Here is a 24485-nt window from a genome sequence, read left to right as displayed (position 1 = left end):
GTTAGTACATAGGAGAACACACACACAGGCGTTAGTACATAGGAGAACACACACACAGGCGTTAGTACATAGGAGAACACACACACAGGCGTTAGTACATAGGACACACACACACAGGCGTTAGTACATAGGACACACACACACAGGCGTTAGTACATAGGAGAACACACACACAGGCGTTAGTACATAGGAGAACACACACACAGGCGTTAGTACATAGGAGAACACACACACAGGCGTTAGTACATAGGAGAACACACACACAGGCGTTAGTACATAGGAGACACACACACAGGCGTTAGTACATAGGAGAACACACACACAGGCGTTAGTACATAGGACACACACACAGGCAGGCACACACACACGGCGTAGTACATAGGACAACACACACACAGGCGTTAGTACATAGGAGACACACACACACAGGCGTTAGTACATAGGAGACACACACACACACAGGCGTTAGTACATAGGAGAACACACACACAGGCGTTAGTACATAGGACACACACACACAGGCGTTAGTACATAGGACACACACACAGGCGTTAGTACATAGGAGAACACACACACAGGCGTTAGTACATAGGACACACACACACAGGCGTTAGTACATAGGACACACACACACACAGGCGTTAGTACATAGGACACACACACACACAGGCGTTAGTACATAGGACACACACACAGGCGTTAGGCATAGGAGAACACACACACAGGCGTTAGTACATAGGACACACACACACAGGCGTTAGTACATAGGAGAACACACACACAGGCGTTAGTACATAGGAGAACACACACACAGGCGTTAGTACATAGGACACACACACAGGCGTTAGTACATAGGACACACACACACAGGCGTTAGTACATAGGAGACACACACACAGGCGTTAGTACATAGGACACACACACACAGGCGTTAGTACATAGGACACACACACACACACAGGCGTTAGGACACACACACACAGGCGTTAGTACATAGGACACACACACACAGGCGTTAGTACATAGGAGAACACACACACAGGCGTTAGTACATAGGAGAACACACACACAGGCGTTAGTACATAGGAGAACACACACACAGGCGTTAGTACATAGGAGAACACACACACAGGCGTTAGTACATAGGACACACACACACAGGCGTTAGTACATAGGAGAACACACACACAGGCGTTAGTACATAGGACACACACACACAGGCGTTAGTACATAGGAGAACACACACACAGGCGTTAGTACATAGGAGAACACACACACACAGGCGTTAGTACATAGGACACACACACACAGGCGTTAGTACATAGGACACACACACACAGGCGTTAGTACATAGGAGAACACACACACAGGCGTTAGTACATAGGACACACACACAGGCGTTAGTACATAGGACACACACAGGCGTTAGTACATAGGACACACACACACAGGCGTTAGTACATAGGACACACACACACAGGCGTTAGTACATAGGACACACACACACAGGCGTTAGTACATAGGACACACACACACAGAACATAGGAGAACACACACAGGCGTTAGTACATAGGAGAACACACACACAGGCGTTAGTACATAGGACACACACACACAGGCGTTAGTACATAGGAGAACACACACACAGGCGTTAGTACATAGGAGAACACACACACAGGCGTTAGTACATAGGAGAACACACACACAGGCGTTAGTACATAGGACACACACAGTACATAGGAGAACACACACACAGGCGTTAGTACATAGGAGAACACACACACAGGCGTTAGTACATAGGACACACACACAGGCGTTAGTACATAGGACACACACACAGGCGTTAGTACATAGGACACACACACACAGGCGTTAGTACATAGGACACACACACACAGGCGTTAGTACATAGGACACACACACACAGGCGTTAGTACATAGGAGAACACACACACAGGCGTTAGTACATAGGAGAACACACACACAGGCGTTAGTACATAGGACACACACACACAGGCGTTAGTACATAGGAGAACACACACACAGGCGTTAGTACATAGGACACACACACACAGGCGTTAGTACATAGGACACACACACACAGGCGTTAGTACATAGGAGAACACACACACAGGCGTTAGTACATAGGAGAACACACACACAGGCGTTAGTACATAGGAGAACACACACCCAGGCGTTAGTACATAGCCTTCAGCCTTGACCTTCAGCAGAGTGTCACAGCCCTTCAGATTATCACAGGGATTTCACACTACATAAGAACCTCATTCAGGACTATTACCCAACAACACACCTTCCAAATGTCTTCCTCTGAGTTTGCATCACAAATAGCACCCCACTCCCTGTAAATCCCTATGGGCCAAGGTCAAAAGGAGGGCCCTTCATAGGGAATAGGGTGCCATTATTAGGGAATAGGGTACCATTATAGGGAATAGGGTGCCATTATAGGGAATAGGGTGCCATTATAGGGAATAGGGTAGGGTGCATTATAGGGAATAGGCCATTATTAGTAGCCATTATAGGGAATAGAATAGGGTGCCATTATAGGGAATAGGGTGCCATTATAGCCATTATAGGGATCATCCCTGTAGATTTGTTCTATGCCGCAAATAGACTAGACAGAGGAGTGGTCTGGGCAGTGGTGAAACTGTGTGTGTGTACGTACGTACGTGTCTGTGACTACACAGGCACGCGTGTGTGTGTGTGTGTGTGCGTGCGTGTGTGTGTGTGTGCGTGCACGTGTGTGTGTGTACGTGTGTTAGGAGTGTCACACCCTGACCATAGTTTGCTTTGTATGTTTCTATGTTTTGGTTGGTCAGGGTGTGATCTGAGGGGCATTCTATGTTACATGTCTAGTTTGTCTAGTTCTATGTTTGGCCTGATATGGTTCTCAATCAGAGGCAGGTGTTAGTCATTGTCTCTGATTGGGAACCATATTTAGGTAGCCTGTTTGGTGTTGGGTTTTGTGGGTGATTGTTCCTGTCTCTGTGTTTGCACCAGATAGGACTGTTTAGGTTTTCGCACGTTTGTTGTTTTGTTAGTTTATTCATGTATAGTGTCTTTATTAAAGAACTTGAATAACCACCACGCTGCATTTTGGTCCGCCTCTCCTTCACCACAAGAAAGCCGTTACAGTGAGAGTGTGTGTGTGTGTGTGTGTGAGTGTGTAGTATAGAGCAGTACTCTCCAGTAAGATGAATGTAAGTGTTGGGACTGTAGTCCGTTCTGGGCAGTGAGGGGTCTGTCTGGGGTGGAACTGAACGAACAGGGGACATTGAGATATATTGGGCCGTGGCAATGGAGAGAGGCGACATGAAATACAAGTGGTATTTCATTAAAATACCTCAGGGGTCCAGCTATTCCTCTAGACCACAGTGGCAGCTGGTTTACACACGGATGTCTACCAGGGAAACAAGGTGTGTGGACTCTGGACTGTCAAATCACTCGTGGATACGAAGTGACATTAATCCCTCCATGAAGTGCCAATGCAGGAAGCAGAGGAGCTGTGCAGTGTGTCTGTCCTCCATGAAGTGCCAATGCAGGAAGCAGAGGAGCTGTGCAGTGTGTCTGTCCTCCATGAAGTGCCAATGCAGGAAGCAGAGGTGCTGTGCAGTGTGTCTGTCCTCCATGAAGTGCCAATGCAGGAAGCAGAGGAGCTGTGCAGTGTGTCTGTCCTCCATGAAGTGCCAATGCAGAGGAGCTGTGCAGTGTGTCTGTCCTCCATGGAAGCAGAGGAGCTGTGCAGTGTGTCTGTCCTCCATGAAGTGCCAATGCAGGAAGCAGAGGAGCTGTGCAGTGTGTCTGTCCTCCATGAAGTGCCAATGCAGGAAGCAGAGGAGCTGTGCAGTGTGTCTGTCCTCCATGAAGTGCCAATGCAGGAAGCAGAGGAGCTGTGCAGTGTGTCTGTCCTCCATGAAGTGCCAATGCAGGAAGCAGAGGAGCTGTGCAGTGTGTCTGTCCTCCATGAAGTGCCAATGCAGGAAGCAGAGCTGAGCTGTGCAGTGTGTCTGTCCTCCATGAAGTGCCAATGCAGGAAGCAGAGGAGCTGTGCAGTGTGTCTGTCCTCCATGAAGTGCCAATGCAGGAAGCAGAGGAGCAAATGTCCTCCATGAAGTGCCAATGCAGGAAGCAGAGGAGCTGTGCAGTGTGTCTGTCCTCCATGAAGTGCCAATGCAGGAAGCAGAGGAGCTGTGCAGTGTGTCTGTCCTCCATGAAGTGCCAATGCAGGAAGCAGAGGAGCTGTGCAGTGTGTCTGTCCTCCATGAAGTGCCAATGCAGGAAGCAGAGGAGCTGTGCAGTGTGTCTGTCCTCCATGAAGTGCCAATGCAGGAAGCAGAGGAGCTGTGCAGTGTGTCTGTCCTCCATGATATAATCAGTGATAAGCTCCTCGCTGCAGCATTAGAATGATGATTGAGCTCCTTATTCAATACGTGCAACTCTGCCATGTTTATAAATGGAGCAGATCCCTCCCTGCTCGGGGTATTGGGGCCGTGTGTGTGTGTGTGTGTGTGTGTGTGTGTGTGTGCGTGTTATCACACGTTCTTACGTATAAGTGTGTGGTTGTCTTGTGTAATGTGAATGAACTGATGGACCTTGCAGCCTGTCCTGTGCTGACCTTAGACACCGGCTTTGGTCTAAATGGCACCCTATTCCCTATATAATGACACCCTATTCCCTATTAATGGCACCCTATTCCCTATATAATGACACCCTATTCCCTATTAATGGCACCCTATTCCCTATATAATGGCGCCCTATTCCCTATATAATGGCACCCTATTCCCTATATAATGGCACCTTATTCCCTATATAATGGCACCTTATTCCCTATATAATGACACCCCATTCCCTATATAATGGCACCTTATTCCCTATATAATGACACCCCATTCCCTATATAATGGCACCTTATTCCCTATATAATGGCACCCTATTCCCTATATAATGACACCCTATTCCCTATATAATGGCACCCTATTCCCTATATAATGGGACCCTATTCCCTATATAATGGCACCTTATTCCCTATATAATGGCACCCTATTCCCTATATAATGGCACCCTATTCCCCATATAGTGCAATACATTTGACCAGAGCATTATGAGCCCTTATGATCCCTGGTCAAATGTAGTGCACTATATAAGGAATTAGGGTGCTTTTCCCCTCCGGTCCACTAGGGTGCGATGGTGGAGAAGAGAATTCTGGCACGTGTCCACAGCAGGTTCATCGTGTCACTGGCCTACGCCTTCCAGACAAAGACTGAGCTCTGTCTGGTCATGACCATCATGAATGGAGGAGACTTGAGGTAAGATAGCTTGCTCCTATTGGGTGGGTGTAGGGAGGGAGGAGACCTGAGGTAAGATAGCTTGCTCCTATTGGGTGGGTGTGGGGAGGGAGGAGACCTGAGGTAAGATAGCTTGCTCCTATTGGGTGGGTGTAGGGAGGGAGGAGACCTGAGGTAAGATATCTTGCTCCTATTGGGTGGGTGTAGGGAGGGAGGAGACCTGAGGTAAGATAGCTTGCTCCTATTGGGTGGGTGTGGGGAGGGAGGAGACCTGAGGTAAGATAGCTTGCTCCTATTGGGTGGGTGTAGGGAGGGAGGAGACCTGAGGTAAGATAGCTTGCTCCTATTGGGTGGGTGTAGGGAGGGAGGAGACCTGAGGTAAGATAGCTTGCTCCTATTGGGTGGGTTTGGGGATGGAGGGTTCTATTTCTGTCTGACTATCTACATTTGTTTATTGTAAGGCATCTTGTAAAGCATCACTCTAATCTACGGTCAGGTATCATATCTACAATGTGGATGAGAACAACCCAGGGTTTGATGAGCAGAGGGCCTGTTTCTACACAGCTCAGATCATCCAGGGTATGGAGCACCTGCACCAGAAGAGAATCATCTACAGAGACCTCAAACCTGAGAACGTGTTGTTGGATAATGAAGGTACACACACACACACACACAGTACATCGTTTCCTACAATACACTTTCACAACTTAAGTCAATTTACTCTAAACACAGGACATGGGTCGACACTGACGTACTCTGGGCTGCTAACAATATCTCTGACGTTAGTTGGAGGTGTGTGTGACATTGTGGTCCTGATGTTTGCTCTCTCTGTCTCAGGTAACGTGCGTATCTCTGACCTTGGTCTGGCTGTGGAGCTGGAGGACAACCAGACCAATATCAAAGGCTACGCTGGGACTCCAGGTACACTACCACTTCCCTTAACCCACCTGTACAGTACAACTCACTGTAGTGTCCCTGACAACTCACTGTAGTGTCCCTGACAACTCACTGTGGTGTCCCTGACAACTCACTATAGTGTCCCTGACAACTCACTGTAGTGTCCCTGACAACTCACTGTACTGTCCCTGACAACTCACTGTAGTGTCCCTGACAACTCACTGTACTGTCCCTGACAACTCACTGTACTGTCCCTGACAACTCACTGTACTGTCCCTGACAACTCACTGTAGTGTCCCTGACAACTCACTGCACTGTCCCTGACAACACACTGTAGTGTCCCTGACAACTCACTATACTGTCCCTGACAACTCACTGTAGTGTCCCTGACAACTCACTGTAGTGTCCCTGACAACTCACTGTACTGTCCCTGACAACTCACTGTACTGTCCCTGACAACTCACTGTAGTTTCCCTGACAACTCACTGTACTGTCCCTGACAACTCACTGTTCTGTCCCTGACAACTCACTGTACTGTCCCTGACAACTCACTGTAGTGTCCCTGACAACTCACTGTAGTGTCCCTGACAACTCACTGTACTGTCCCTGACAACTCACTGTACTATCCCTGACAACTCACTGTAGTGTCCCTGACAACTCACTGTACTGTCCCTGACAACTCACTGTACTGTCCCTGACAACTCACTGTGCTGTCCCTGACAACTCACTGTACTGTCCCTGACATGACACACTGCTGTAACCACTTACTGTACCTGTCCCCTCCTCTCTCTATCACACCTGTCTTTACCTGTCCCCTCCTCTCTCTATCACACCTGCACTTACCTGTCCCCTCCCCTCTCTAGCCCACCTGTCCTTACCTGTCCTCTCCCCTCTCTATCACACCTGTCTTTACCTGTCCTCTCCCCTCTCTATCCCACCTGTCCTTACTTGTCCTCTCCCCTCTCTAGCCTACCTGTCCTTACCCCTCTCCCTATCACACCTGTCTTTACCTGTCCTCTCCCCTCTCTATCCCACCTGTCCTTACCTGTCCTCTCCCCTCTCAATCCCACCTGTCTCTCCCTCTCTATCCCTGTCCTGTCCCCTCTTATCCTGTCTTTACCTCTCCCTCTCTCTATCACACCTGTCTTTACCTGTCCTCTCCCTCTCTATCCACCTGTCTTTACCTGTCCTCTCCCTATCCCACCTGTCTTTACCTGTCCCCTCCCCTTCTACCCTGTCTTTACCTATCCCCTCTCTATTACACCTGTCTTTACCTGTCCTCTCCCCTCTCTATCCCACCTGTCTTTACCCCCCTCTCTTTACCTGTCTTTACCTGTCCCTCTCTATCCCACCTGTCTTTACCTGTCCTCTCCCTCTCTATCCCACCTGTCTTTACCCTCTCCCTCTCTATTACACCTGTCTTTACCTGTCCTCTCCCCTCTCTATTACACCTGTCTTTACCTGTCCTCTCCCCTCTCTATTACACCTGTCTTTACCTGTCCTCTCCCCTCTCTATTACACCTGTCTTTACCTGTCCTCTCCCCTCTCTATTACACCTGTCTTTACCTGTCCTCTCCCCTCTCTATTACACCTGTCTTTACCTGTCCTCTCCCCTCTCTATCCCACCTGTCTTTACCTGTCCTCTCCCCTCTCTATCCCACCTGTCTTTACCTATCCCCTCTCTATTACACCTGTCTTTACCTGTCCTCTCCCCTCTCTGTCCCACCTGTCTTTACCTGTCCTCTCCCCTCTCTATCCCACCTGTCTTTACCTATCCCCTCTCTATTACACCTGTCTTTACCTGTCCTCTCCCCTCTCTATCCCACCTGTCTTTACCTGTCCTCTCCCCTCTCTATTACACCTGTCTTTACCTGTCCTCTCCCCTCTCTATCCCACCTGTCTTTACCTGTCCTCTCCCCTCTCTATCCCACCTGTCTTTACCTATCCCCTCTCTATTACACCTGTCTTTACCTGTCCTCTCCCCTCTCTATACCACCTGTCTTTACCTATCCCCTCTCTATTACACCTGTCTTTACCTGTCCTCTCCCCTCTCTATACCACCTGTCTTTACCTATCCCCTCTCTATTACACCTGCACTTACATGTCCTCTCCCTTCTCTAGACACCTGTACTTAACTGTCCCCTCTCCTCTCTATCTCACCGGTCCTTACTTCCCTGGCATGTAGCATAAAGTGGGTGTCAATAGTAGATGACTATATACTGTATATGGGGTATAGGGTGCCGTTTGAGACGTAGACAGAGGACACTACTGTTCCCTTTGACCTCTTCCCGGCAGGGTTCATGGCCCCAGAGCTGCTGAAAGGGGAGGAGTATGACTGGTCAGTGGACTACTTTACCCTTGGGGTCACGCTGTATGAGTTCATCGCTGCCAAGGGACCTTTCAGAACCCGAGGAGAGAAGGTGACTTCTACCTTCCTCTCTTCCATCTCTTCTTCTCCCTCCTGTCCTCTTCTCCCTTCCTCTCTTCCATCTATTCTTCTCCCTCCTGTCCTCTTCTCCCTTCCTCTCTTCCATCTCTTCTTCTCCCTCCTGTCCTCTTCTCCCTTTCTCTCTTCCATCTCTTCTTCTCCCTCCTGTCCTCTTCTCCCTTTCTCTCTTCCATCTCTTCTTCTCCCCCTGTCCTCTTCTACCTTCCTCTCTTCCATCTCTTCTTCTCCCCCTGTCCTCTTTTACCTTCCTCTCTTCCATCTCTTCTTCTCCCTCCTGTCCTCTTCTACCTTCCTCTCTTCCATCTCTTCTTCTCCCTCCTGTCCTCTTCTACCTTCCTCTCTTCCATCTCTTCTTCTCCCTCCTGTCCTCTTCTACCTTCCTCTCTTCCATCTCTTCTTCTCCCTCCTGTCCTCTTCTCCCTTTCTCTCTTCCATCTCTTCTTCTCCCTCCTGTCCTCTTCTACCTTCCTCTCTTCCATCTCTTCTTCTCCCTCCTGTCCTCTTCTCCCTTTCTCTCTTCCATCTCTTCTTCTCCCTCCTGTCCTCTTCTCCCTTCCTCTCTTCCATCTCTTCTTCTCCCTCCTGTCCTCTTCTCCGTTCCTCTCTTCCATCTCTTCTTCTCCCTCCTGTCCTCTTCTCCCTTCCTCTCTTCCATCTCTTCTTCTCCCTCCTGTCCTCTTCTCCCTTCCTCTCTTCCATCTCTTCTTCTCCCTCCTGTCCTCTTCTCCCTTTCTCTCTTCCATCTCTTCTTCTCCCCCCTGTCCTCTTCTACCTTCCTCTCTTCCATCTCTTCTTCTCCCTCCTGTCCTCTTCTACCTTCCTCTCTTCCATCTCTTCTTCTCCCTCCTGTCCTCTTCTACCTTCCTCTCTTCCATCTCTTCTTCTCCCTCCTGTCCTCTTCTACCTTCCTCTCTTCCATCTCTTCTTCTCCCTCCTGTCCTCTTCTACCCTTCCTCTCTTCCATCTCTTCTTCTCCCTCCTGTCCTCTTCTCCCTTCCTCTCTTCCATCTCTTCTTCTCCCTCCTGTCCTCTTCTCCTTCCTCTCTTCCATCTCTTCTTCTCCCTCCTGTCCTCTTCTCCGTTCCTCTCTTCCATCTCTTCTTCTCCCTCCTGTCCTCTTCTCCCTTCCTCTCTTCCATCTCTTCTTCTCCCTCCTGTCCTCTTCTCCGTTCCTCTCTTCCATCTCTTCTTCTCCCTCCTGTCCTCTTCTCCCTTCCTCTCTTCCATCTCTTCTTCTCCCTCCTGGCCTCTTCTACCTTCCTCTCTTCCATCTCTTCTTCTCCCTCCTGTCCTCTTCTCCCTTCCTTCTCCTTCTTATCCCTCTCTCTCTCTCTCTCTCTCTCTCTCTCTCTCTCTCTTCTGTACTATCCTCTCTCTACTGTACATTCTCTCTCCTTCTGTCCCTCTCTCTCTTCTTCTCTCTCTCTCTCTCTCTCTCTCTCTCTCTCTCTCTCTCTCTCTATTCCGTACTATCCTCTCTCTACTGCACATTCTCTCTCCTTCTGTCCCTCTCTCTCTTCTTGTCTCTCTCTCTCTTCCGTACTATCCTCTCTCTACTGTACATTCTCTCTCTCTCTCTCTCTCTCTCTCTCTCTCTCTCTCTCTCTCCTTCTCTGTCCCTCTCTCTTCTCTCTCTGTCACTCTCCTTCTCTTTATCTCTCTCTCTCTCTCTCTCTCTCTCTCTCTCTGTCTCCTTCTCTGTCTCTCTCTCCTTCTGTCTCTCTCCTCTGTGTGTGTTTCTCTCTCTCTCTCACTGTCTCTCTCTTGCTTTCTTCAGCCACAGCTCACCTCTGTCTATCTCCGTTCCAAATGGTCTCCTATTCCATATGGAGTGCACTACTTTAGACCAGAGCCCTATGGTCCCTGGTCAACAGTAGTGCACTAAACAGGGAATATTGTGCCATGTGTGACGCACACAGAGGCTTGACAGAGGTAACGCTAATGAATTATGTACTGGGTGGGGCTGGTCAGGTGTAACCTAACCTACGGCTAACACATAGAGTTAGTTAGAGGGCACAAAGAGGTACATAGAGGCACATAGACATAGAGGGTTGGATATATGTGCCTTCTGTCCAACTCTATGGGCTGTCATCCATTCAGGTGGAGAACAAAGTAGTGAAGAAGAGGATTCTGAACGACCCCGTGGCCTATCCGGAGAAGTTCAGTGAGAAAGCCAAGTCCATCTGCGAGGCGCTGCTGTGCAAGACGGTGGACCAGAGGCTGGGCTTCAAGAACGGGTCCTGCGACGAGCTCCGAGCGCACCCCTTTTTCAGCGAACTCAACTGGATGAAACTGAACGAAGGTGCGGCCTGCATCACTGGGGCTAAGTCCAAAATGGCACCCTATAATCTGTTGGCCCTGGTCTTAAGTAGTGCACTGTATAGGGTCCTGGTCTAAAGTAGAGCACTATATAGGGTCCTGGTCTAAAGTAGTAACCAATATACACACACCCAATATATACACATTACCCAATATACACATTACCCAATATACATACATTACCCAATATATACACATTCTCAATATACACACATTACCCAATATATACACATTAACCAATATACACACACCCAATATATACACATTACCAAATATACGCACACCCAATATACACACATTAACCAATATACACACATTACCCAATATACACACATTACCCAACATTTTCAATATACACACATTACCCAATATATACACATTAACCAATATACACACAACCAATATATACACATGACCAAATATACACACACCCAATATATACACATTACCCAAAATACACATATTACCCAATATGCACATATTAACCAAGATACATACATTACCCCATATATACACATTAACCAATATACACACAACCAATATACACACACCCAATATATACACATTACCCAAAATACACATTACCCAATATACACACATTAACCAATATACACACATTACCCAATATACACACATTACCAAATATACACACATTACCCAATGTACACACATTACCCAATATATACACATTAACCAATATACAAACACCCAATATATACACATTACCCAATATACACACATTACTCAATATATACACATTAACCAATATACACACATTGCCCAATATACACACATTACCCAATATACACACATTACCCAATATATACACATTAACCAATATACACACACCCAATATATACACACCCAATATATACACACAACCAATATACACACACCCAATATATACACATTACCCAATATATACACATTAACCAATATACACACACCCAATATATACACACCCAATATATACACATTACCCAATATACACACATTACCCAACATTCTCAATATACACACATTACCCAATATATACACATTAACCAATATACACACACCCAATATATACACATTACCAAATATACACACACCCAATATATACACATTACCCAAAATACACACATTACCCAAAATACACACATTACCCAATATGCACATATTAACCAAGATACATACATTACCCCATATATACACATTAACCAATATACACACAATATTAATATATACATATTACCCAATATACACATGACCCAATATATACACATTACCCAATATACACACATTACCCAATATACACATTACCCAATATACACACATTACCCAATATACACACATTACCCAATATATACACATTACCAATATACACACATTACCCAATATATACACATTACCCAATATACACATTACCCAATATATACACATTACCCAATATACACACCATTACACACAATATATACACATTACCCAATATACACACATTACCCAATATACACACATTACCCAATATACACACATTACCCAATATATACACATTAACCAATATACACACACCCAATATATACATTACCCAATATATACACACAACCAATATACACACACCCAATATATACACATTTACCCAATATATACACATTAACCAATATACACACACCCAATATACACACATTACCCAATATACACATTACCCAATATACACACATTACCCAACATTCTCAATATACACACATTACCCAATATACACACATTAACCAATATACACACATTACCCAACATTCTCAATATACACACACCCAATATATACACATTACCAAATATACACACACCCAATATATACACATTACCCAAAATACACACATTACCCAAAATACACACATTACCCAATATGCACATATTAACCAAGATACATACATTACCCCATATATACACATTAACCAATATACACACACCCAATATATACATATTACCCAATATACACATGACCCAATATATACACATTACCCAATATACACACATTACCCAATATACACACATTACCCAATATACACACATTACCCAATATACACATTACCCAATATATACACATTAACCAATATACAAACACCCAAGATATACACATTACCCAATATACACACATTACCCAATATATACACATTAACCAATATACACACATTGCCCAATATACACACATTACCCAATATACACACATTACCCAATATATACACATTAACCAATATACACACACCCAATATATACACACCCAATATATACACAAAACCAATATACACACACCCAATATATACACATTACCCAATATATACACATTAACCAATATACACACACCCAATATATACACACCCAATATATACACATTACCCAATATACACACATTACCCAACATTCTCAATATACACACATTACCCAATATATACACATTAACCAATATACACACACCCAATATATACACATTACCAAATATACACACACCCAATATATACACATTACCCAAAATACACACATTACCCAAAATACACACATTACCCAATATGCACATATTAACCAAGATACATACATTACCCCATATATACACATTAACCAATATACACACACCCAATATATACATATTACCCAATATACACATGACCCAATATATACACATTACCCAATATACACACATTACCCAATATACACATTACCCAATATATACACATTACCCAATATATACACATTACCCAATATACACACATTACCCAATATACACACATTACCCAATATATACACATTACACAATAATCACACATTACCCAATATACACACATTACCCAATATACACACATTAACCAATATACACACATTAACCAATATACACACATTACCCAATATACACACATTACCCAATGTACACACATTACCCAATGTACACACATTACCCAATATATACACATTAACCAATATACACACATTACCCAATATATACACACATTACCCAATATACACACATTACCCAATATACACACATTACCCAATATATACACACATTACCCAATATACACACATTACCCAATATACACACATTACCCAATATACACACATTACCCAATATACACATTACCCAATATATACACATTACCCAATATACACACATTACCCAATATACACACATTACCCAATATACACACATTACCCAATATACACACATTACCCAATATACACACATTACCCAATATATACACATTACCCAATATACACACATTACCCAATATATACACATTAACCAATATACACACACCCAATATATACACATTACCAAATATGCACACACATTACCCAATATACACACATTACCCAATATACACACATTACCCAACATTCTCAATATACACACATTACCCAATATATACACATTAACCAATATACACACACCCAATATATACACATTGCCAAATATACACACACCCAATATATACACATGACCCAAAATACACATATTACCCAATATGCACATATTAACCAAGATACATACATTACCCCATATATACACATTAACCAATATACACACAACCAATATACACACACCCAATATATACACATTACCCAATATACACATTACCCAATATACACACATTAACCAATATACACACATTACCCAATATACACACATTACCAAATATACACATTACCCAATGTACACACATTACCCAATATATACACATTAACCAATATATAAACACCCAATATATACACATTACCCAATATACACACATTACCCAATATATACACATCAACCAATATACACACATTGCCCAATATACACACATTACCCAATATACACACATTACCCAATATATACACATTAACCAATATACACACAACCAATATACACACACCCAATATATACACATTACCCAATATATACACATTAACCAATATACACACACCCAATATATACACACCCAATATATACACATTACCCAATATACACACATTACCCAACATTCTCAATATACACACATTACCCAATATATACACATTACCCAATATATACACATTAACCAATATACACACACCCAATATATACACATTACCAAATATACACACACCCAATATATACACATTACCCAAAATACACACATTACCCAAAATACACTCATTACCCAATATGCACATATTAACCAAGAAACATACATTACCCCATATATACACATTAACCAATATACACACACCCAATATACACATTACCCAATATACACATTACCCAATATATACACATTACCCAATATACACACATTACCCAATATACACACATTACCCAATATACACACATTACCCAATATACACATTACCCAATATATACACATTACCCAATATATACACATTACCCAATATACACACATTACCCAATATACACACATTACCCAATATATACACATTACACAATATACACACATTACCCAATATACACACATTACCCAATATACACACATTAACCAATATACACACATTACCCAATGTACACACATTACCCAATGTACACACATTACCCAATATATACACATTAACCAATATACACACATTACCCAATATATACACACATTACCCAATATACACACATTACCCAATATATACACACATTACCCAATATACACACATTACCCAATATACACACATTACCCAATGTACACACATTACCCAATATATACACATTAACCAATATACACACACCCAATATATACACATTACCCAATATACACACATTACCCAATATATACACATTAACCAATATACACACATTACCCAATATACACACATTACCCAATATACACATTACCCAATATATACACATTACCCAATATATACACATTACCCAATATACACACATTACCCAATATACACACATTACCCAATATATACACATTACACAATATACACACATTACCCAATATACACACATTACCCAATATACACACATTAACCAATATACACACATTACCCAATATACACACATTACCCAATGTACACACATTACCCAATGTACACACATTACCCGATATACACACATTACCCAATATACACACATTACCCAATATATACACACATTACCCAATATACACATGACCCAATATACACATTGCCCAATATACACACATTACCCAATATACACACATTACCCAATATACACACATTACCCAATATATACACATTAACCAATATACACACATTACCCAATATACACACACTTCCCAATATATACACATTACCCAATATACACACATTACCCAATATACACACATTACCCAATATACACATTACCCAATATACACACATTACCCAATATACACACATTACCCAATATATACACATTACCCAATATACACACATTACTCAATATACACACATTACCCAATATACACACATTACCCAATATACACACATTACCCAACACACATTACCCAATATACACACATTACCCAATATACACACATTACCCAATATACACACATTACCCAATATACACACATTACCCAATATACACACATTAACCAATATATCCTTTGATTAAATCTTATTCAAACCCATAATAACCAAAGAAGCTAAACTTCATTTCAAACTGTAACTGTCTGGATGTGGTGTTGTGTTCCTCAGTCCCATGACTGTCTAGATGTGGTGTTGTGTTCCTCAGTCCCATGACTGTCTAGATGTGGTGTTGTGTTCCTCAGTTCCCCATAATCAGTCCCATGACTGTCTGGATGTGGTGTTGTGTTCCTCAGTCCCATGACTGTCTAGATGTGGTGTTGTGTTCCTCAGTCCCATGACTGTCTAGATGTGGTGTTGTGTTCCTCAGTTCCCCATAATCAGTCCCATGACTGTCTGGATGTGGTGTTGTGTTCCTCAGTTCCCCATGACTGTCTAGATGTGGTGTTGTGTTCCTCAGTCCCATGACTGTCTAGATGTGGTGTTGTGTTCCTCAGTTTCCCATGACTGTCTAGATGTGGTGTTGTGCTCCTCAGTTCCCCATGACTGTCTGGATGTGGTGTTGTGTTCCTCAGTTCCCCATGACTGTCTGGATGTGGTGTTGTGCTCCTCAGTTCCCCATGACTGTCTGGATGTGGTGTTGTGTTCCTCAGTCCCATGACTGTCTAGATGTGGTGTTGTGTTCCTCAGTTCCCCATGACTGTCTAGATGTGGTGTTGTGTTCCTTAGTCCCATGACTGTCTGGATGTGGTGTTGTGTTCTTCAGTTCCCCATAATCAGTCCCATGACTGTCTAGATGTGGTGTTGTGCTCCTCAGTTCCCCATAATCAGTCCCATGACTGTCTAGATGTGGTGTTGTGCTCCTCAGTTCCCCATGACTGTCTGGATGTGGTGTTGTGTTCCTCAGTTCCCCATGACTGTCTGGATGTGGTGTTGTGTTCCTCAGTCCCATGACTGTCTAGATGTGGTGTTGTGTTCCTCAGTCCCATGACTGTCTAGATGTGGTGTTGTGTTCCTCAGTTCCCCATAATCAGTCCCATGACTGTCTGGATGTGGTGTTGTGTTCCTCAGTCCCTGTCTAGATGTGGTGTTGTGTTCCTCAGTCCCATGACTGTCTAGATGTGGTGTTGTGTTCCTCAGTTCCCCATGACTGTCTGGATGTGGTGTTGTGTTCCTCAGTTCCCCATGACTGTCTAGATGTGGTGTTGTGTTCCTCAGTCCCATGACTGTCTAGATGTGGTGTTGTGTTCCTCAGTTTCCCATGACTGTCTAGATGTGGTGTTGTGCTCCTCAGTTCCCCATGACTGTCTGGATGTGGTGTTGTGTTCCTCAGTTCCCCATGACTGTCTGGATGTGGTGTTGTGCTCCTCAGTTCCCCATGACTGTCTGGATGTGGTGTTGTGTTCCTCAGTCCCATGACTGTCTAGATGTGGTGTTGTGTTCCTCAGTTCCCCATGACTGTCTAGATGTGGTGTTGTGTTCCTTAGTCCCATGACTGTCTGGATGTGGTGTTGTGTTCTTCAGTTCCCCATAATCAGTCCCATGACTGTCTGGATGTGGTGTTGTGCTCCTCAGTTCCCCATAATCAGTCCCATGACTGTCTAGATGTGGTGTTGTGCTCCTCAGTTCCCCATGACTGTCTGGATGTGGTGTTGTGTTCCTCAGTTCCCCATGACTGTCTGGATGTGGTGTTGTGTTCCTCAGTTCCCCATGACTGTCTGGATGTGGTGTTGTGCTCCTCAGTTCCCCATGACTGTCTGGATGTGGTGTTGTGTTCCTCAGTTCCCCATGACTGTCTAGATGTGGTGTTGTGCTCCTCAGTTCCCCATGACTGTCTGGATGTGGTGTTGTGTTCCTCAGTTCCCCATGACTGTCTGGATGTGGTGTTGTGTTCTTCAGTTCCCCATAATCAGTCCCATGACTGTCTAGATGTGGTGTTGTGCTCCTCAGTTCCCCATAATCAGTCCCATGACTGTCTGGATGTGGTGTTGTGTTCCTCAGTTCCCCATAATCAGTCCCATGACTGTCTGGATGTGGTGTTGTGCTCCTCAGTTCCCCATAATCAGTCCCATGACTGTCTGGATGTGGTGTTGTGTTCCTCAGTCCCATGACTCTCTAGATGTGGTGTTGTGTTCCTCAGTCCCATGACTGTCTGGATGTGGTGTTGTGTTCCTCAGTCCCATGACTCTCTAGATGTGGTGTTGTGTTCCTCAGTCCCATGACTGTCTAGATGTGGTGTTGTGTTCCTCAGTCCCATGACTGTCTGGATGTGGTGTTGTGTTCCTCAGTTCCCCATGACTGTCTGGATGTGGTGTTGTGTTCCTCAGTCCCATGACTGTCTAGATGTGGTGTTGTGTTCCTCAGTTCCCCATGATCAGTCCCATGACAGTCTGGATGTGGTGTTGTGCTCCTCAGTTCGCCATGATCAGTCCCATGACTGTCTGGATGTGGTGTTGTGTTCCTCAGTTCCCCATAATCAGTCCCATGACTGTCTAGATGTGGTGTTGTGTTCCTCAGTCCCATGACTGTCTAGATGTGGTGTTGTGTTCCTCAGTTCCCCATAATCAGTCCCATGACTGTCTGGATGTGGTGTTGTGTTCCTCAGTCCCATGACTGTCTAGATGTGGTGTTGTGTTCCTCAGTCCCATGACTGTCTAGATGTGGTGTTGTGTTCCTCAGTTCCCCATAATCAGTCCCATGACTGTCTGGATGTGGTGTTGTGTTCCTCAGTTCCCCATGACTGTCTAGATGTGGTGTTGTGTTCCTCAGTCCCATGACTGTCTAGATGTGGTGTTGTGTTCCTCAGTTTCCCATGACTGTCTAGATGTGGTGTTGTGCTCCTCAGTTCCCCATGACTGTCTGGATGTGGTGTTGTGTTCCTCAGTTCCCCATGACTGTCTGGATGTGGTGTTGTGCTCCTCAGTTCCCCATGACTGTCTGGATGTGGTGTTGTGTTCCTCAGTCCCATGACTGTCTAGATGTGGTGTTGTGTTCTGTGTCTAGATGTGGTGTTGTGTTCCTTAGTCCCATGACTGTCTGGATGTGGTGTTGTGTTCTTCAGTTCCCCATAATCAGTCCCATGACTGTCTAGATGTGGTGTTGTGCTCCTCAGTTCCCCATCCCATCAGTCCCATGACTGTCTGGATGTGGTGTTGTGCTCCTCAGTTCCCCATGACTGTCTGGATGTGGTGTTGTGTTCCTCAGTTCCCCATGACTGTCTGGATGTGGTGTTGTGTTCCTCAGTTCCCCATGACTGTCTGGATGTGGTGTTGTGCTCCTCAGTTCCCCATGACTGTCTGGATGTGGTGTTGTGTTCCTCAGTTCCCCATGACTGTCTAGATGTGGTGTTGTGCTCCTCAGTTCCCCATGACTGTCTGGATGTGGTGTTGTGTTCTTCAGTTCCCCATAATCAGTCCCATGACTGTCTAGATGTGGTGTTGTGCTCCTCAGTTCCCCATAATCAGTCCCATGACTGTCTGGATGTGGTGTTGTGTTCCTCAGTTCCCCATAATCAGTCCCATGACTGTCTGGATGTGGTGTTGTGCTCCTCAGTTCCCCATAATCAGTCCCATGACTGTCTGGATGTGGTGTTGTGTTCCTCAGTCCCATGACTCTCTAGATGTGGTGTTGTGTTCCTCAGTCCCATGACTGTCTGGATGTGGTGTTGTGTTCCTCAGTCCCATGACTCTCTAGATGTGGTGTTGTGTTCCTCAGTCCCATGACTGTCTAGATGTGGTGTTGTGTTCCTCAGTCCCATGACTGTCTGGATGTGGTGTTGTGTTCCTCAGTTCCCCATGACTGTCTGGATGTGGTGTTGTGTTCCTCAGTCCCATGACTGTCTAGATGTGGTGTTGTGTTCCTCAGTTCCCCATGATCAGTCCCATGACAGTCTGGATGTGGTGTTGTGCTCCTCAGTTCGCCATGATCAGTCCCATGACTGTCTGGATGTGGTGTTGTGTTCCTCATGATGACTGTCAGATCCCATGACTGTCTGGATGTGGTGTTGTGTTCCTCAGTTCCCCATAATCAGTCCCATGACTGTCTGGATGTGGTGTTGTGTTCCTCAGTTCCCCATAATCAGTCCCATGACTGTCTGGATGTGGTGTTGTGTTCCTCAGTTCCCCATAATCAGTCCCATGACTGTCTGGATGTGGTGTTGTGCTCCTCAGTTCCCCATAATCAGTCCCATGACTGTCTAGATGTGGTGTTGTGTTCCTCAGTTCCCCATAATCAGTCCCATGACTGTCTGGATGTGGTGTTGTGTTCCTCAGTCCCATGACTGTCTAGATGTGGTGTTGTGTTCCTCAGTCCCATAACTGTCTGGATGTGGTGTTGTGCTCCTCAGTTCCCCATAATCAGTCCCATGACTGTCTGGATGTGGTGTTGTGTTCCTCAGTCCCATGACTGTCTAGATGTGGTGTTGTGTTCCTCAGTTCCCCATAATCAGTCCCATGACTGTCTGGATGTGGTGTTGTGCTCCTCAGTTCCCCATAATCAGTCCCATGACTGTCTGGATGTGGTGTTGTGTTCCCCAGTCCCATGACTGTCTAGATGTGGTGTTGTGCTCCTCAGTTCCCCATAATCAGTCCCATGACTGTCTAGATGTGGTGTTGTGCTCCTCAGTTCGCCATGATCAGTCCCATGACTGTCTGGATGTGGTGTTGTGCTCCTCAGTTCCCCATAATCAGTCCCATGACTGTCTGGATGTGGCGTTGTGTTCCTCAGTCCCATGACTGTCTAGATGTGGTGTTGTGTTCCTCAGTCCCATGACTGTCTGGATGTGGTGTTGTGTTCCTCAGTCCCATGACTGTCTGGATGTGGTGTTGTGTTCCTCAGTTCTCCATGATCAGTCCCATGACTGTCTGGATGTGGTGTTGTGCTCCTCAGTTCCCCATAATCAGTCCCATGACTGTCTAGATGTGGTGTTGTGTTCCTCAGTCCCATGACTGTCTGGATGTGGTGTTGTGTTCCTCAGTCCCATGACTGTCTAGATGTGGTGTTGTGTTCCTCAGTCCCATGACTGTCTAGATGTGGTGTTGTGTTCCTCTGACAGGGATCCTGGTGCCTCCGTTTGTTCCCGACTCCAAGACGGTCTACGCCAAGGATCTGGACGCCGTCGGAGCTTTCTCAACAGTGAAGGGAGTCACCCTGGACGACCCCGACAAGGAGTTCTTTGACGAGTTCTCCTCGGGGAACATCCCCATTCCCTGGCAGGAGGAGATGATCGAGACGGGGATCTACGGGGAGCTGAACCTCTGGGGGGTCGGGGGGGCGCTGCCCAACGACCTGCGCAGGGAGAGCATCCTGGAACAGCCCCCGAAGTCCTCCACCTGCTGCCTGTCATAGATCAGAGGTCAAGGGGTAGGGAACATGGAACTCTTTGGTTGCGTTCCCCTGCTCAGACGTTGCATGCATCAGCCAATGGCTGCGTGCCACATCATCGACCGTGGCATCGACTGACAGATAGCTATAACATATAATGTGGTTAGCTGATACTGTAAGTAAAATAAAAATCCAGGCGTTGTCAGATCTGGCAGGCATCAGCAACGCCTGGGCACGGGAAAGCCCCCTTTATGAATATCATTACTAGGAAGGATATCATTGGCCGGCCGAGTGGAGGAAGTAGTCTCGGGCCAATGGCAGAGACGTGGTCACGAAGGAGGCGGGTGGATTTAATGGAATGGGATGGGTTGTAAAACGATGGAATGTTTATTTAGTTTATTATATGTTATGTATCACTATGTTTATCAAAATGAACAAGTTAAAAGACGTTTTAGATATCTACACCTGTTTCTTCTCAGTGAAGAATCATTATTTTCTTGCTACTACGGCAACTGGTGAAATGCACCATTTATTGTACTTCACCAAAGAGACAGAATAGTTCTTTAACAGCCAGCCACTATGCTGAGAAAACTACATACAGTCACTGTAATGTTTGATTTATTATAACAGAACTATAATGGCTCTGTTTCTGTTTACTTGTTTGTCTTTTGCTGTGGAATCTTCTGAGTTTTGGGAATGTGATGTCATCAATGCAGTGTGTGTGTGTGTGTGTGTGTGTGTGTGTGTGTGTGTGTGTGTGTGTGTGTGTGTATATATATAAATGTAAATATATGTATTTAGATAGATAGGGGAGAACTCATCACTTGGTTTTATCTGATTGTCATGTGCAGTGACTGTAGCTCTCTCTGTCCCCTCTCTTCACACTCCATCACAAGTCTCTCAGATATACATCAGTTTAATGACAGATATAAATCCAACTAGCATCCAGTATTTTATGTCTCTGTTCTACTGTATATTCTTATGCTCCACAAGGTCTTTTCAAATTACGGTCAGAGGCCTATGGGTCCTGGTCAAAAGTAGTGCACTATATAGGGAATAGTGTGCCATGGGCCCTGGTCAAAAGTAGTGCACTATATAGGGAATAGTATATAGGGAATAGTGTGCCATGGGCCCTGGTCAAAAGTAGTGCACTATATAGGGAATAGGGTGCCATGGGTCCTGGTCAAAAGTAGTGCACTATATAGGGAATAGGGTGTCATGGGCCCTGGTCTAAAGTAGTGCACTATATAGGGAATAGGGTGCCACTTGGGATGCATATTCCAATATGGAGTTACAGCAATGTTGGTTTCTTGATAATAAATACTGATATGACATCATAAACCCTGCAAGGAGTCACTCATAATCACTCAATACAAATTCTAAGTTGTACATGTCACTTTTCATATCAGTAGATATGGGTGACATATCAGTATATACAGTGGGGCAAAAAAGTATTTAGTCAGCCACCAATTGTGCAAATTCTCCCACTTAAAAAGATGAGAGAGGCCTGTAATTTTCATCATAGAACTTGCACAATTGGTGGCTGACTAAATACTTTTTTGCCCCACTGTATATATGTGTGAATTATCAGTATTTATATGTGTGACATATCAGTATAGATATGCGTCACATGTCAGTATAGATATGCGTGACATATCAGTATAGATATGCGTGACATATCAGTATAGATATGCGTGACATATCAGTATAGATATGCGTCACATATCAGTATAGATATGCGTGTGTCAGTATAGATATGCGTGTGTCAGTATAGATATGCGTGACATATCAGTATAGATATGCGTGACATATCAGTATAGATATGCGTCACATATCAGTATAGTATAGATATGCGTGACATATCAGTATAGATATGCGTGACATATCAGTATAGATATGCGTCACATATCAGTATAGATATGCGTGACATATCAGTATAGATATGCACATATCAGTATAGATATGCGTGACATATCAGTATAGATATGCGTCACATATCAGTATAGATATGCGTGTGTCAGTATAGATATGCGTGTGTCAGTATAGATATGCGTGACATATCAGTATAGATATGCGTGACATATCAGTATAGATATGCGTCACATATCAGTATAGATATGCGTGTGTCAGTATAGATATGCGTGACATATCAGTATAGATATGCGTGACATATCAGTATAGATATGCGTCACATATCAGTATAGATATGCGTGACATATCAGTATAGATATGCGTGACATATCAGTATAGATATGCGTGACATATCAGTATAGATATGCGTCACATATCAGTATAGATATGCGTGTGTCAGTATAGATATGCGTGTGTCAGTATAGATATGCGTGACATATCAGTATAGATATGCGTGACATATCAGTATAGATATGCGTCACATATCAGTATAGATATGCGTGTGTCAGTATAGATATGCGTGACATATCAGTATAGATATGCGTGACATATCAGTATAGATATGCGTCACATATCAGTATAGATATGCGTGTGTCAGTATAGATATGCGTGACATATCAGTATAGATATGCGTGTGTCAGTATAGATATGCGTGACATATCAGTATAGATATGCGTGACATATCAGTATAGATATGCGTCACATATCAGTATAGATATGCGTGTGTCAGTATAGATATGCGTGAAGAAAAGTATGACATATTTTCAAATGTTCTTGTTGCACCACGGGGAATGAGTTGGTTAGGTGGGGTCTGC

At 44.3% G+C, this 24485-nt stretch overlaps 1 protein-coding gene across 1 annotated transcript in view; it reads left to right on the top strand.

The window, feature by feature from the left end:
- LOC115122012 (rhodopsin kinase GRK1-like) overlaps window positions 1-23567 on the top strand; it is a 25685-nt gene extending 2118 nt beyond the window's left edge. The window contains exons 2-7 of the mRNA XM_065022537.1: window positions 5197-5324; window positions 5800-5957; window positions 6141-6224; window positions 8496-8620; window positions 10750-10951; window positions 21491-23567. Of these exons, the coding sequence (XP_064878609.1) occupies window positions 5197-5324; window positions 5800-5957; window positions 6141-6224; window positions 8496-8620; window positions 10750-10951; window positions 21491-21783 (990 nt within the window). The 3' untranslated portion in view covers window positions 21784-23567. The remainder of the gene's footprint in view (window positions 1-5196; window positions 5325-5799; window positions 5958-6140; window positions 6225-8495; window positions 8621-10749; window positions 10952-21490) is intronic.
- The last annotated feature ends 918 nt before the right edge of the window (window positions 23568-24485 follow it).

Source organism: Oncorhynchus nerka, linkage group LG2, assembly GCF_034236695.1.
Source record: "Oncorhynchus nerka isolate Pitt River linkage group LG2, Oner_Uvic_2.0, whole genome shotgun sequence".
Classification (NCBI taxonomy): domain Eukaryota; kingdom Metazoa; phylum Chordata; class Actinopteri; order Salmoniformes; family Salmonidae; genus Oncorhynchus; species Oncorhynchus nerka.
This window is presented reverse-complemented; position numbering and strand designations above follow the sequence as displayed.